Genomic DNA, 17,191 nt, shown 5'->3' with positions numbered 1-17,191 from the left:
GTGCTATTATAAAACCATTTTACAGTTGAGAAAACTGAGGCAGATATTGGCTAACCAACTTACCCAGGATTACTCAGCAAGTAAGTATTTGAGGTCATATTTGAACTCAGATCTTCTTCACTTTAGGTCTAGTACTCTATTCACTATTCCACCTATCTAGGCAACTAACCTTTATTTACAAACAGCTCCCATGAGATGAACTACATGAACTTTACCTTCTAGACAGATCTGTGTCTCGACTGCGCTGTGGATATACTTGTATATTCCTAATAAATTCATTTGTACTTCCTGAGTAGTGTACCATCCTTAGATTATTTTCCTCAAACTATCATTCTATTACATTCATTTAATGAATACATACCTAACTATTGTGTGCAGAAAAAACAACTGAAATCCTATCTCCTTTGTAAAGTTTTCCTTGATTAACCAGCCTACAATGATGCTCTCTTGTGATTCAAAGCATTTATAGACTGATTTATTCATTTGATATTCCTATTATGAATTTGTGCATGTGTATGTGTTGTTTTCTCAGGCTGAATTCTACTTGAGGGAGTAGAATAGATATTAAACACCATATCCTTAGAAACATACAGTATATGCTCTATTAATATTTGTTTATCCAGCTGGGTATTAATTCACTAGGGTACTTCAACACTTTATATATGACTTTATTCACATGGGGGGGGGTCATCATTGCCTGCTAATCCAAAGTAAAATATTTGCCCTCATGACCATGTGGTATAGAATCAACATTTTTTTTCCTTAAAATGCCAGACAAATTATTTCAAGTTAGAAACTTGGACATAGAAAGCAAATGATAGTTAAAAGCATTGTGGCAGCCCTCCACAAGGGTCACTGTATGAAACAGGATCTTTCCTTGGTGACTCTCTCCCAAACTTTGTTCTTCATTCACCTGCAGTTCCACTGAACTTTGCTAATGAAAGTAAAGTTCTTTGGAGATTGTCTTTCTGACCTTTGAACTCTCTTATCTATTTCTAAAGTCATAAACTGTATTCTAATAGGATATAAAATAGCACATTCTAACTCATTCTCTCTACAGCTCTTATTTCTATAGCTTCACTTCTGTTCCAACTCAAATCAGTGTCTGAACCAGCCACAATGCCTAGTGACCAGAATGGAACCTGGGAAATGGAGAGCAATGACAACTTTGAAGGCTACATGAAGGCATTAGGTAAATGTAAATACTCTAAGGGAAATGGGACTATCCAAAAGGGAAATGTTTTATCTAAATTGTAAAGAAAATAGAAGCATTAGGATAATGGAAAGATCCCTGGACTAGTGAGTGAATCAGGAGATGTCACTTATTTGCTGTAAGAACTTCAATAAGTCATTTTTCTTCTCTGGACTACAATTTCCTCAGGTATTAAATGAGGACGTTGGAATAGCTCTTTATAGTCTTTTCCAACTCTAACATCCTATGAATATGTATATGCTGTGATAAAGATTCCTCTGGCTATTTGAGTCTTTGTTACATTTGAATTACTGTAAAATTCTTCTACTGAGCCTAGAATAAGTGATTAACTCAAGAGTGTTACAGTAAGGTTCATGCATGTTGAAACAATTGCTCAATTCATAGAGGGGAAAGATTAGACAATGTTTTCTTTGGAGTGGTGTAGACCAGCTAATGAGTTGCTCATCAGAATTGTAAGCCCGCCTAGAATGCTAAGAGCCAAATTAGTATTCTGAAGTTTTTCATCTGACTCTTGATAGACTCAAGAGTCAAATCTGGTGCCAAGGTAGAGCAACCAACAAATAATTATAACTTCCTAAACAGCCATTTGACTTTGGATAAAGCCAAGTTTCTTTTCAACTTTCATCTACCTTTTATAAATTATCAACTCCTTGAAATACAAAGAGTATAATAGATTTTGAGAAGATCTAGATCTGTGATTTCATTGTCATTGGGAACTTCAAATGAGGAACTTCCCTTTACCAATTTCAGTGATTTGTTATGTGTGTACATATCAGGAGCAAGATTTGAACTCAAACTTTTCTGATGCCAAGGTCACCTTTCCTTTTAACTATATTCTTCTGCCCTCAGCATGATAGTACTACCTTATAACATTTTGAATGATCAAAAGAAATGATATTAAAGTAAAAATTATGTTTATAACAACAGCAAAAGAAATGAAAGTCTGAGTATGTCTATATTGAAACAAATGAATTCTACCTCTGATGTTTACTACCTACATGACTTTGAACTGTTTACTTAACTTCCCTTGGTCTGTTTCTTCACTGTAAAATGACGTTTATCTATGTGACTTTGGAAGACCCTTCCAATTCTAGGTCTATGTCCTTTTGGTCCTTTTGTTATGGATAATTTTATATACTATTAAAGCTAGGAGAGACCCTTAGAGCATTTGGTCCAGTTGCCTCATTTTTATTGATGAGAAAATCAAGGTTCATCATTACTAAGTGATTTGGTCAATCACATAGCAGAACAGGGACCTAGGTGCTTTGAATTAAAATCCAGCAGTTTTTCTTCTATAATTTACTGCCTTTTCTATTCTATAGGAAATTTCTGTTCAGAAAGGAATTGGAGAATGATATTGAATCCTTCCAACTTTTATATTCTTTACCTAACCTCAGAAACTGTTATAGGAGAATGCCACTGGCAATTCTCTTTGTGGTGTCTATATTGCAAATCAATGACACCTTCAACTTATATACCACCAGTGGCCATCATTTTTTAGCTGAGTAATGCTATGATGGGCTTCATTTGAAAATGTATAGAAGCAAAATAGTTATTGAAATAAGGACTTTTTAAAGGGAAATAATATATGCTGGAGTTTCATATTCCATTTAGATTTGGAGGGGGAAGACTTACAATATAAAATTGGAAATCAGAAGTCCTGGATGATAGTCTCATTTTTCGTATGGATATACTTTCTTTCTGCTAGTCCATTGACTCAGAGCAGTGGGGTAAAAATTATAATGGAAGTCAAGGAATCTGAGTTCAAGTTCTTTTATCAAGTCACTGTGATCTTTGGTATTTAACCTCCCACAGCCTTCATTTCCTTATTTTTCAAATAGAAATGATAACTTCCTTGTCTACCTCATAGGAATATTGTTAAGATCAGTTAATCAGTAGGTATAGAGGTGATATTTATGAAAATTTATGTGTTTCTTTATCAAGTCATACAATAAGAGTTTCTTTTATTGTGACTATTTCCATTTCTCTATAATTAACAAATTGTCTAACTTTTATGCACCTGTCTCCACAAAACAGGTTGGTGACTTGGCCATTGGCCAGTGAGTTTAGCTACTCTGACAGCTTCTGTGGAAGATTTATGAACCTAAATTCATTTTGGTGCCTTGGTTTACCCAGCTACATGATCTCCACTGTCCTGGAATTGTTCTTCTCCAAATTTCCTATGTGTGGTAGAGCCTTGGCTTTGATCAAAGTTGTCTTTTATTATGAAATAAGGGCCATGGAATGATAGAATATAATCTATATTCACCAAAGACATAATATAAAAATGAATTTGTCAATGTCTGCTAGGGTAGGAGATAGGGCAAAAAGAAATGAGGTACTCATAGGATCATAGACTTAAAGCTAGAAGAGATTTTTAAAGCCATCTATGTCCCACCCCTACATCATATAGATGAGGAAACTAAAACCCAGAAAGCTTAAGTGCCTTGCTCAAGGTTACACAAGTAGGAAGTGGCAGAGTCAGCACTCACACTCAGGACTTGTGATGCCAAGTTTTGCTATCTTTCTATTCTACCTTCATTTGGCTTCTCAGTTCTGATAACATTGTGGTATAGCCTGAGTCTCTACTCTCCAAAGCAGAAGACTCAGGCAAGTCACTATACCTTTCTAGGCCTAATTTTTCTCATCTGTCAAATGGGGATAATGTGCTTGCAATTTACTACAGACGTCTAGTCTCTTGTCTCATGAAAAAGGAATTGGATGAGAGGAAAAAAACAAACAAAAAAAAAAACTATTCCTTATTTTCCGAAGATGATTTCTATAGTATAGTGTACTATAGTTATAAATAAGTTATATGCATTATAGAACTTCACAGGATCATTGTGAGGGTCAGTCAGATAAAAGAATAAAGCTATCCACAATTTTAAAGTGTTAAATGTTTGATGTTTATTATTTTCCAGCCCTTTTTCTTCTTTTATTACAATCAATTTAAAAAGATGAGTTTAATCCCATATATAAAAGATCCCACTAATCTGAGCCTTTAGGCTGGTCTGGCTGGTCACAGAAGAGCCAAGTCTGTAAAGCTTGTCTTTGTTGCCTCCAACTTTCTTCTCTAGGGCTGTTCTGTTCTTAAAGTGGGTTGCAGGATACTGGGGCCTTCATACTAAACTCAGACCCTATAGTTAGGTAGGTAGATCTGAAATTCTTGTCACCTTGAGACATTTGGAACTTGACTAGTTTCCACTCCAAAGGGAATTCACATTTTAAAAAGGAATTTCATTCCTTATAGTTAATGGTGGGGAAAAGTTTTTCAGAAGTTTGTGCTGTGTGTGTGTGTGTGTGTGTGTGTGTGTGTGTGAGAGAGAGAGAGACAGAGAGAGAGAGAGAGTTGGGAGAGATTGAAGAAGGGTGTGAAAGAGTTCCAAGTTCTCTTCAGATCAAAGCTACTTTGTGTGTGAGTCCAGTCCTTACTTTAGGAAGAAAATCTTTAAAATGGGAATCGCCAGGTGCATCCTAAGAAGCAATGATACAAACATATGCTGGAACTTGTATGTATGTCCTAGAGCTACTCGTAAATAAGAGGAGCATGAGTTAAATTCAGATGCTTTTTTTGGTGCACACAGTTTAGCCCACAAATGTTAATGCTTCTATAAAATTAAATTTTTTCTCTAATTCAAAAAAGTAAAATAGGCAGCAGACTTTGGCCTATAAAAATCATCTCTAACTTTTTTTAAAAGCATATAATTAAATATATGCAGACTGCGCAAAATAACCCAATAAACATTTATTAAGTGCTTATTACAGGCCAGGTACTAGGGGATACAAAGAATAAAAAGGACAGTCCCTGCCCTCAAGGATCTAGTAATCTAAAAGGAGGTGGGAGTGGAGCTGGTAACATATAAAAGAAGGCAGGAAAGTAAGATGTACCATATATAAGTGTGTTCCAAGGAGTTGAAACTAGAGGGAACAATAGATGCAAAGTGAATGGAGCTGAGTCTAGTTTCTGCCCTTCATAAAAGAAAGCAATGGGACGAGTTTGTATTCTACCCTCCAGCCCTCCACTCTGTGGGGAGAGGAGATATCAGTCAAGACTTGAATTAGCAGCAGAGTTATGGGATTAGAGGTGATGAGCTTAATTTGGGAGAAATCTCTTAAAACCTGGGAAAGCTACAGTTGTAGTACCTGGCAAGCCTTCTAGCAACCCAAACTGCTTTTCCTGTCTACACTGGTGAGATGGTGAAAGCTTCAAGTGAGCATGGGTTTTTAATTCACTAAACTCTAAGCTCTTGCCTCTTTGAAAATCCCTGCCCTAAATGCTTAGAAAGATGAGAAGTTTAGATAAGAAAGTTCTTGCCTTTCGGGAGTTTACAATCTACTAAAGAAATAAGGAATGAAAGTAGATAGCTACTGGGGCGGCCCAATTTCTCTCTGCCTTAGGCTAGGATGAGTAATTGGACATCTAGGGTAGCTGGGTCTACTCAGGAACACCATTTCTAGTATGATCTGACATATATTAGTTGTTTTACTTTGGCCTCTGTTTGCCTCAGTTTCCTCAACCGAGGAACATTTAAACTTATAAGGTTGTTGTGAGGATCAAATTATATTTGTGAAAAATGTAGTATACATAGTAGATGCTTAATAAATTCTTATTTCTTCGTAGGGAGAAGCAGGTGAGACCCTGGGATAGAGGGCAAAAGGATACATCCTAAAAAAGGAAGCCTCCCTTCCTTTTATATAACCTTTCCTTTTAGATCTGATATAAAACTATGTTTTGTAGCTTTCTAATATTCTGATCATAGGTTTCACTTATTATGAAAGATAACATCAACTAATGAGTAGGGTCCTGGATCTGGAATGAGAAAGACCAAGGTTAAAATCCTACTTTCTAAATACTAAATTACAAAATGCTAAATACTAAGTACTAAAATACTTTCTAGCTATGTTACCCTAGGCAAATTACTTAATCTCTTCATACCTCAGTTTCTCATTTGTAAAATGAGATGGCTGGGCTTTCTAGGCTCTAGTTCTAATTCTACTATCCTATGACTTAACTTCACAAGATCTAGATTTGAATCTTTCATTTGTTAATTATTAGCCTTGAGACCTTCAAACCTTATTTAAACTGCATGGCATGTGAATATATGTGTAAATATGTGTGAGTGTATGTGAACATAGTGAATACATGGGAGAATACATGGACATATGTGTTGATGTATAAATATGTCTACATGTTTATGAATATGTGCATGATGGTAGAATAAAGAGCATCATCAGTCTAAAATTCTAAATATATAACCCTTCTTTAAATGTGTTAGCCGCAAAAAGAAATGGCATGGAAATAAGAAGAAGATTGTTCTTCCACTCTGTTTCTCATGATTTTAAAGATGGTTGATGTTTTGAGTATTAAGGAGTTCAGGTTCAAAGCCCATTTAAGCTGAGCTTCTGGATGTTCGCACATCTCTTAAGATGACTACATAGGGATCTGGGCTCTTTAATTTACAAAGAGAGCTGCCCTTTAAAACAGAAACCTTAGCTTTTTCCACCAGCCCATTACAAAGCATTTTCATATTAGGTGGCCAACCAATAGATCAATTTTATGACTTATATTGTTCAGAATGCAGCTATGAAAAGTACGCTTCAATAAAGTCTCTCCTGGTTAGGTTTTTTGGGGGGGTGCCTATGTGTGGCAGCTACAAGAATTATATATTACTCAGAAATAGCTTGCCTTTAGATTCTTTCCTCTGAGATCTAAATTCACTTTTCCTGGCTATAAATCAGGTTCAGAGATAACTTTAATCCATAAAAGCGGATAAAATATGTTTGATAACTATTAGACTAAAATACCAAATAAGAGAACCATTCCCTCTGGTAAGTGGAAAAACAAAATGATTCTGTTCAAGTGTGTGGAGGGGGAGGTGGGGGTGTAATCAGTTGTTTCAGTCAAACCTCCCTCTCCTTTTGATTAGAAGCACCGTGTAGCTTCCAGTAGAAAATTTGGTGCCATTTTCCTGAGGAAGTGGGAGGTGACATGATTAACTCACATGTGAAAAAGCTAAAGAGTGGCTATCAGGCCAAGCCATTTTTCACTCCCTAAGAAAAGAAAAAAACCTTAAAAACCCATACTATGTTTTCATTTGCATAGAGCTCCATTTTCAGAGTCCCTGGGAGCTGGGTGGAAATATTGATTGTAGCTGGCAGTGGATATTGGCACGACCAGGGCAGCTTGAGTCATGGGAGAGAGGTATATAATTTTGGTTCCTTCTTGGGTACCCAGAGGCAAGAACTAATTTTTATTATGTGCCTTTTTTTTGAGATGCCTACTAAGCAGAATGTAGAGAAAGGCCAGCATAAAGTCTGAATCTCAATTTTGACAAGGCCATCAGGGTCTTTTCCTCTTGGGTATTGGGTAGCTGTTATGTCCACTTTTTAGTGCTTAACTTCCTCATAAATTTTAGTACAGTTATAAGAGTAAGGATGATCTTGAAGATGTTTTTCTCCCACAGGTCTCTCCTCTCTAGACCAAAATGAGGACAATTTTCGGTCATTATATCATAACAATAGTGTTGTGGGGATGGGGGGGAATCACTTTAAAAGGGCTATATAACAATATTGATAATAATGAAAAATTGTTTTCATCTTGGAGTAGAGGGGAGAGGAGTAGATGATCTAGAGATTTAAGACATTATATAAATGGAGGAACAGATTCACAAAAAATAAGTGACTTGCCAATAGTTGCACAATTAAGCAATATGAATTTATGATCTTCCAAAGTGATAGATCTAGGATATGGGCTCAAATCTCAAAGTCCCATGCTCTTTCTACTATACTCAATTGCCTTTCATTTTAGACCAGATCTCTTCCCTTTCTCTCCCATCTGGCTCCTTGGATTTTTGAATAGCACAGCTTACTGGAACTCAGGTCTTGGGCCTCAGTTCACAGGGCCTGCTATGCAACTGAGACTGTGTCTATATAATGACAAAATGATTCATTCATTTTGATGAAACATTCAGCCAAACTGCTTCCTTGAGTCATATAGACAAAATATCCAGGATCCAGACAGCAGCTTTGGATAAGAGCAAATGATTGTATCAGCTTTTCTTTGATTGTCTCAAGTGATCAGTTAGAGTCTAGCAATCATTTTTAATTGTTTCTCCACTGTAAAATGAGGGGGTTAGACAAAATTACCTTTAATGTCACTTCCAGCATTAAATATATGGTCATTGTATGGTTCTATAGAATGCTAGTGGAAGCACAGGTCAAAGTATATTGAAATAAGTGAAGAAGGTTTCATTAAGGAGCTAGAAATGGAGTTGGGGCTTAAAGAATGCTTAAAAATGATTCAAGGTAAGGGGAAATAGGGTGAGAAATGTGGTGTTGACAGGAATTATCTGACCTAGAGTATCTTCTGAATAAGGAGAATTTGGCCCATTTAAAACAAAAAGTTTGCACTGGGGAGTCAGGGAAAATAAAAGAGGGTGGAGAGAGACGTCATCATTCTTTTTTGTTTGGCTCTAGGACAGGAACAGAGGAATATTGTGAGTGAAGTTATAAATATTGTCCTTTTCATATCCTTCCTGTCTCCTGCAAAGGAAGATTTTTGAATACTTAAAATCTGAAAGAGAGTCTTCATTGGATTTTTAAAGGAAGTATCAATTTAAAGTCCAAAATACTTGATCACTTTATTCAATAAAGAATATTTTTTTCCTCCAAAGCCAACAACAGATATCTTAGGTTTCTTTCTTCTCTCTCTCTCTCTCTCTCTCTCTCTCTCTCTCTCTCTCTCTCTCTCTCTCTCTCTCTCTCTCTCTCTCTCTCTCTCTCTCTCTCTGTCTTTCTCTCTCTCTGTCTCTGTCTCTCTGCATATATATTGATATCGATATAAGTCCAGTGTTAGGCAAGACAAATGAACTATATAATCTGCTACATAAATGCTAGCTGTTAAGGATAAAAATATTAGAGGTACAAAAAAAGTCACAGAGAACGTGTCCTTATTTCTCTTTTGACCCTGCAGGCTGTGATACTTCAAAGTATTACTGGATAATTCCTTAAACCAGAAGTTTCCTAAATAAGCTGACAGAGAATTTAAAGAGTTTAAAGTATGTTTTCTCCAACTGGGGCTTGTTTTAGAAAGAGCCGTGGGCATGGGAAGCAATTGGTTTTGGGCAGGGATGGTATGTGATGGCAAGAGTAAGATAACTTTCATCCATCTGTGTAAAGAATAAACCTCCAAAGAAGGAGAATTATAATTCAGTTTGGGTCACAGAAATCCCTGTGGCAATGAGGGGAGGGACAGACAATAAAGACACTCATATCTCAACAAGACAGAGGAGGTACATAAGCCAAGACAGTGTATCTTCAAGCTTTGACACATTTAAGAGTAGAGCAACTCCAGTACTGTTCAAGAATAATTCGAAAACTTTCTCCAGAATCATTCTAAAATTGCATGTTATATGGAATAAGAGCCATGATTCAATAGCCCAGAATATAGTTTCTTTTGGAAACATCAACATAACTATGGTAGAAAAATGTAGATTAGGCCTGATGGAGATTGCTCTATTATTTCAGATTAAAAACTAGAATGAAATAAGGCATTTGTAGATCTTGTTGTTTACTCATTTTATAGTCATGTCTGACTCTTCATGATCCCCCTTGAGGTTTTCTTGGCAAAAGCATTGGAGTGGCTTATCATCTTTCTCCATTTTATTTTACAAATGTGGAAACTTGGGCAAACAGGGTTAAGTGACTTGCTTAGGGTCATACAGCTAGTACGTGTCTGAAAATGGATTTGAACTTGGGTTTTTCTGACTCCAGTGCTCTATCCACTGTGTCACTTAGCTGCCAACTTGTAGATTCCCTTACTATTAACAAGAGGTTTGCTTTGTCATAACAAAGAAAAGGATATTCAAACAAGGATATGCCATTGCTTGATGTAGCTTCTTGGTCTGCTGGTCAGGAGCATGAGGAATAAGTTACTGACTCCTCTAATTCTGACTTTTTGCATTTAAGTCACCAGGAAGCTAAATCAATGGCTCAAGATGGGATTGGTAACCTGGCATTGATATTTCATATGTTATTAATAGACTCCTTACCAAGGTCACCATCCTATATTAGTCATTTGGGTTTACTGAAGTGCTGCTTCTTAGGATGTTTAATTGCCACTCTTCACCTCTCTATTCTCACACACATTTCTTTTTTTTCTGACCAACTTTTCTTAGCCGTCACTAAGATAATCACCATTCAGATAAAGGCACCCCTAATTGTAATTGGATGGTATGTAACTTACCAAAGAATCTGAGCCATGAACTGTTAATAAAATTATCTTTTATTTCAAAAACAAATAATAGACAAACTAAAATGTGTAAATCTTGACATTTTCAACACCTGCAGAAAATGAGCCCAGTCTAAAGATACATATTGCTCCCACCACCAAGAACAAAGTCATTTTCTTTAAAATTAATCTCAAAAAATCAGAGACATTTTCCTAAATGTTTTTAGATTTCCTTAATAAATAATAATCAAGGGGGGCAGCTAGGTGGCGCAGTGGATAGAGCACTACCCTTGAATTCAGGAGGACCCGAGTTCAAATCTGTTCTCAGACACTTAACACTTCCTAGCTGTGTGACCCTGGGCAAGTCACTTAACCCCAGCCTCCAAAATAAATAAATAAATAAATTGAAATAAATAAATAATAATCAAATATTTATGATGATGATTTCTACTAGTTCTATTTTTCTCACCAGTTTTATCTTCCAGAGCCACCTGTCTGTTTGATAGGCATTTCATATTAGATGTTTCTCTCTCACTTAAAACTTAATATGTCTAATATCACACTTTCCAACAAAGATTGTTCTCTCTTTTGACTTTTCTGTCCTGTCAATTGTACCATCATTTTCCTGAGTATGAGAATCCAGGCATAAAAGCTAAATCATCTTTACTTTTGACTTTTTCTTCTTTATCCAACTAGTTACCAAGTCCTCTTCAACAGTAACCAAGTAACTTTCAACAGGTTACTTGGTTTTCTGATCTTCAGCTTTTAGATCCATAAAAATGAGGGCTTTAGAGATAGATGGGTTCCAAAGTTCCTTCCAATGATTAACATTTCATAATGCTATATCTCTTTAATCTGTCATTCCCTTTCCCTTCTTGTTTCTACCAACTTGATTTAACTTTTATCCATTTCACCTCTGGACTATTAACCCTAACTCTTTCTCTAACTTCCCTCCCTACTTCCAGTCTCTTATTCCATAAATCCACATGGTACCATGGTCAGATTAGTCATCCTTCAATAGCATTGCATTCATGTCATACTCTAATTAAAATTTTCACTGGTTTACCTTTGTCTATAGCCCAGATTTTAAAGCTGTGGATCACAACCATAACTGAATGTGGGATCATGACATTATGAATCATTATCAGTAATTATTTGATTTGTAGAACTATTTTATATACCTACATACCTGGGGTCATATAAAAATTTCTTGGGTGAAAAGAGGTTGCTAGTGGGAAAAGTTGAAGAAGTCCTGGTCTATAGAATACCCTGTCATTTGAGACTCTTTACAGTAGTTTATATGAGTTACTATTTCTATTCTTTGCTTTTATTACCCACTGACATGAAGAAGTATTATTCAAAGTAATCAACTTGGACTTGGAATCTGAACTCTCACTTACTACCTCATCTTCCATTTTGGGGAAGTAATAACTAGTCTAGTCTATAAAATGAAGAAGGGGCAGCAAGGTGGCACACTAGTTAGAGTATGAGGCCTGGAGTCTGTGTGATGGTGGGCCAGTCACTTAGCTTTGCTTGCCTAAATTTCCCCATCTGTAAAATGAGTTAAAGAGGAAAGTAGCAAACCATTCCATCTCCCTTAAGAAGACCCCAAATAGTCATTAAGAATGAAACAACTGAAAATGACTGAACAACAACAACAAAAGGGAAGAGATTGACTACCAGGTATCTGTCTCTTCTAGTTTTACTGAGGTAAAGGGTGAAGACTCAGAAATCACAGGGTCAAATTCATTTCTTATACTCACAACTTATGTGAATTTAGCCAAATTATTTCATTTTAGTTTCCTCATCTTAAAGAATACTTTTTTTATTAATGAATTTATTTACTCAATGAACTCTCAGGCTTCTCACATCTTAAAATTTTATAATCTTCTGAAATTAGGAGAAAGAGTAAATAATTTAATGTAAAAGAATAATGGAAGGTGAGACAAAGAAAGATATGAGGAATATTTTATTATCAGAGTTGCATGAAATGTTGTCAGATGATAAACTATTTCCTCAGCTTCTCAATAAATATGATAATATTTTATCTATTTATTGCTAGCTGAAACAATAATGTTTAAAAGTGTTAGTGTAATATTTTAGATTCTTGGAAAAAATAACTTTAAAAAATTCAAACTCTTCTTATTGTTATCATAATCATTATTGTCCATACTATATAGTCAGTCCCAGTGGGCTTTTTTTTTTTAAAGAATGAGACACTGCTAGGTAATTATTTTGAAGAAAGCCAAGAGGTTTTATGTGTTGGTTAAATATTCTAGAGCAATTCCCTCATACAAATATATGTATTTTAGCATTTGCTATAGCAAATATGACTTAATAGCTATATTTGGCTAGAAATCAAATTCTAACTAAATCAACAACAAGGGAAGAACAATAAACAACTTATAAGCTATTCTCTCTTCCTAATGAGAATACTGGCCACTGTACTGTTCCTCAAAGACACTCCATCTTTCAGCTCCAGGCATTTTCACTGGCTGTCCCTCATGCCTGGAAAGCTCTCCCTCTGCACTTCTGCCTACTTATTGACTTTCCTGCCTTCCTTCAAGTCCCAGCTAAAAGCCTACCTTTTTATAGAAAGCTTGGATTCGAGTATCTTCCTTCCCTCTGTTAATAATTTCCTATTTAAACTGTACATAACTTGTTTGTACATTTCTTTTCATATCTCCTCCATTAGATTATAAGCTCATTAGGGCAGGAATTTATTATTATTATTATTATTATTTTTTGCCTTTCTTTGTATCTTTTTCTTTGTGCTTAGCACAGTGCCTGGCACATATCAAGTGTTTAATAAATGCTTATAAAACAATTGTCTAATTAATAGCAGTTCTGGGGACTTAGAGTAGTGCATAAAATTCTGATATAACCAGAGTTATTGGCATAAGTTCTAGGTTAAGTTGACTAATATATAAATTGCAAGATGTATAGATTTTATATCTACTTTTGGAAATGCAAATATTTTCATTTGCTAAGAATCACCATTATATAAATGAACTAATTATTTAGTGCAAACTATGTGTACAGTTGCTATTAACAATGTAGAAAATCTTCACTAAATATATTAGGGAGAGAGAGAAACAGAGAGATGATAGATAAAGCATTTAAGTTTTTGCTGTGAGCAAGACGCTGAGAAAGTACTTACTGGACCTTTGATTTCATTGGTATAAGAAACTCCTGGGTGAGGAAAGTCCCTCTCCCAAGGCAGGTTGGCACCTTCTCTAAATCTTAGAATTGCTTAGAGTACTGAGAGGTTCAGACACTTTCTTAGGGTCACACAGCCACAGTATGTGTCAGAAGCAAGATTTGAATCTAGGTCTTCCTAACTCTGAGCTCATTCAGTTCATTATTTCATGTAAATCGTCCAATTTGCTTTCAGAATTAATGCATTAAGAGAAAAAGAATTTGTGAACTTCTTGTTTTCTGCTGCAAGAAGTTCACTCAACATTCAAGACATAAGAAAACTAGAGTTTAGATCCACTACCCCCCCAACCTCTTCATGTGATAAACTATTAATTAGCTTATAAATAATGGAAAGATACCTGACTATGATCTTTATTATAGATGCTGAATGTTTGGTCTTGTTAAAGAAATGAATGATCTTGCTTAGAGCATTGTAAACTCAACAGCTCTTTTTTGCCAACAGATATTGATTTTGCCACCCGCAAAATTGCCAAGCACCTAACTCAAACAAAGATAATCGAACAAAATGGTGATAACTTCAAGACAAAAACAAATAGCACATTCCGCAACTATGATTTGGATTTCACTGTTGGAGTTGAATTTGATGAGCACACTAAAGGACTGGATAACAGAGATGTGAAGGTACTAGCCTGGGTTTTGATTTTGTATTTAATAGGAGGTCAAGCTATTCTGGTACATGATATGAAAATAACATGAACAATTAAGTGAATTGGGATGGGGGAAGAAGGATTTTATGATGCCAGCAATGAATAGGAGCAGATGAAGCTTCCTCTTTTTGCTATGAATGAACTGTGTTGCTCATGCAAAAGTGGGTCGTGAATTTAAAACTTGGCTCTAATTTCTTGATTATTTTTAGATTCTAAAATACAGTGTATATGTATGTATATATAACATTATACATATGTTTTATATGGTATTTTGGTAGTAAGTTGAATTGTGTGAATACATATATATTTTTATATATATGTATACACGTATACATAAATATATGCACACATGTATATTTGTCTATATTAATCCACATAGCTATGTATATTTCTATCTACATATCTCTGTAGTTCTATCGATCTATCTATTGTAAGTAGGTGATGTAGCTGGACCTGAGTTCAAATCCAGCCTCAGATGCTTACTGTGACACCCCGGACAAGTCACTTAACTCTATCTTAATTTCCTCATCTATAAAATATGGATAATAATAGCACCTGTATCCCAGGATTATTTTAAGAATCAAATGAAATAAAAATTTTTAAAGCTCTTAGCAGTGTGTAGCATATAGTGAGCAATTAGGTGGCAATGGATAGAACACTAAATCTAGTCAGGAAGACACATCCTCCTGAATTCAAATCTGACCTGATATTTAATATGTGACCCTGTGCAAGTCACATAACCCTATTTGCCTCAGTTTCCTTATGTATAAAATGGGCTGGAGAAGGAAATGCTAAATCACTCCAGCATCTTTGCCAAGAAAACCTTGATTGAGATCAGGAAGAATGGGACACAATTGAACAGCAACAGGACCTACAAAACTACATATAGACGTATAGCCATACATTTTTGTGTTATTGGTATTATGTGTAGATATGTATGTATTAGTAAATAATAAGCATATATTATATGTATATGTGTATATGTGAATATCTGTAAATAAATGAGCCACCTGTTCCAAAGGCAGATTAATAATATTTTCCACCATCAGAGCTGAGAACCTCAAAATAATTCAAATAACCAAAGAAAGTCTTAGAGTGGCTTTTAATGGTAATAATGTTCTTAGCCCTTTCACTGTAAATGAGGTAGGACTTTAAGACCCTTATAAAATAGAGCTTTACCTTTATAATCATATATAAAACATGGTAATACATTCAAAGTAATAGCAACATGGTACAACATGGAAAAGAGTCAGAAATAAAAACCCAGCAGTCTAAGACCATCCATTCACTGAAGGAATAAGGATTTCTATGCACCTTAATAGTCCCAGAAGGCATCATATAATATTATGTACAATGTGGAGAAATGACTTAAATCCATAGTGCTTTAACAAACACGTCAATTCAACAAATGTTATTAAGTACCTACTACATATAAGACCCAAGAGATAAAAAGACAAAAATGAAACAGTTCCTGCTTTCAGGGTGTATGCAGTAGTATGTTAATATAATATTATGATATTAATATATCATATTTTTAGGTGGACACATATATAAAAGAGATTTTAAAAAATAAAACAAAGTAATTTCAGGAGAGAGAGGACAAAACTAGGAGGTAACATCTAAGCCAAGGTTTGAAGGAATCTAATGTTTCTAACAGGTGTAGGTGAGGAGGAAGTGTGTGTGAAACATGGGAGTCTGCTTTTGCAAAACACAAGTGATAAGATCCTGAGTCACCAAGAAAAAGCTCTATTTTGTTTAGTGAATTCTATTTAAGAAAGCTAAAACAAATAAACAAAAAACATAAGCTTCATTTTCCACCCCATCTTTTTTTTGAAAATTCACTTTTGTAGGAAACACCACTTTCTTATGATGTTGGATAGATGAAGAGTTACTGTGTTATGAAGACTGAAAGCTAATTAATCAGAAATCAGAACCAATGCCAAAACTTGCCTGAGTATTTGCATCATTCTTCGGTTCTAATGTCACCTCAAAATGAATATTGTACATCATTTAATTCATTTCCATTCTTCTTCAGATCTGGTTGTCTGCTCACTAGAAACTAGGCCAGTCCTCTGGCCTTATTCTTTTAGTATCTCCTATGGCACATAGTCTCTCCATTTCTTTCAGAATAATCAATTTTCCAAAATTTTTTGCTGATGGTAAGAGTATCCCATCTGTTCATAGCCATCCTGCTTCTTCCTCAGCCTTTAATAGACTCTCTTCCCTTTAAATCTTGTCCACCCTCAATATCAGTTTCTAATCCTGTCAAACACATGAAATCCCTTTTGCAGTATCTCCTCTCTTTTCGCTACAACAATCACAAGAAGGGGAGGAAGGAAGGTAGTTTAGAGACAAGATGGGATGTATAGGGATTCTCTTAGAGTTCCTGGGCAAAAATCTTTTTTATCCATTTTATTAAAAGGTTCTGCCTGAGAATATTTGTTACAAGACTATTTCAAAAGCAGATTCTCAAATTTGGGAGTATAATGATATACTTCTATGTACTTGTATGTGTGCCTTTTCATATATATATATATATATATAAATTCATATACACATGTGCATATATCTGTAAGTATATACAGATTTGTTGCTGTTCAGTCATTTATATCCAACTTTTCATCACCTCATTTTGTCAAAGATACTAGAGTGAGCTTGCCATTTCTTCAATATACACATATATGTGAATATATAAATGGGTACATGTTTATATAACACAAAGTATCATTATTATAATTTTTAATCATGCATATTTTCATCACTATAGAGAACTTCCAGAGAGGGAATGCTACTAGTTGTTCTGCAAGTTATGTTGTAGAGGTTGGCTTGCACACATGGAAAGCTTAAATCTAGGTTTCCTGATTCTGAGCCCAGTACTATGGG

The 17,191-nt window shown here is 35.2% G+C and overlaps 1 protein-coding gene across 3 annotated transcripts in view; it reads left to right on the top strand.

Annotated features, from left to right (window-relative positions):
• RBP2 (retinol binding protein 2) overlaps positions 1–17,191 on the top strand; it is a 51,905-nt gene that overhangs the window by 26,693 nt on the left and 8,021 nt on the right. For all 3 annotated transcript variants that reach the window (XM_074301660.1, XM_074301658.1, XM_074301657.1), the window contains exons 2-3: positions 1,061–1,192; positions 14,104–14,282. In XM_074301660.1, coding sequence (XP_074157761.1) covers positions 1,120–1,192; positions 14,104–14,282 — 252 coding nt within the window. In that variant the 5' untranslated portion in view covers positions 1,061–1,119. The remainder of the gene's footprint in view (positions 1–1,060; positions 1,193–14,103; positions 14,283–17,191) is intronic.

The sequence above is a fragment of the Sminthopsis crassicaudata genome, chromosome 3 (assembly GCF_048593235.1).
Source record: "Sminthopsis crassicaudata isolate SCR6 chromosome 3, ASM4859323v1, whole genome shotgun sequence".
NCBI lineage: Eukaryota > Metazoa > Chordata > Mammalia > Dasyuromorphia > Dasyuridae > Sminthopsis > Sminthopsis crassicaudata.
The sequence above is the reverse complement of the archived record's forward strand: the minus strand, read 5'-3'. Positions and strand labels throughout refer to the sequence as shown.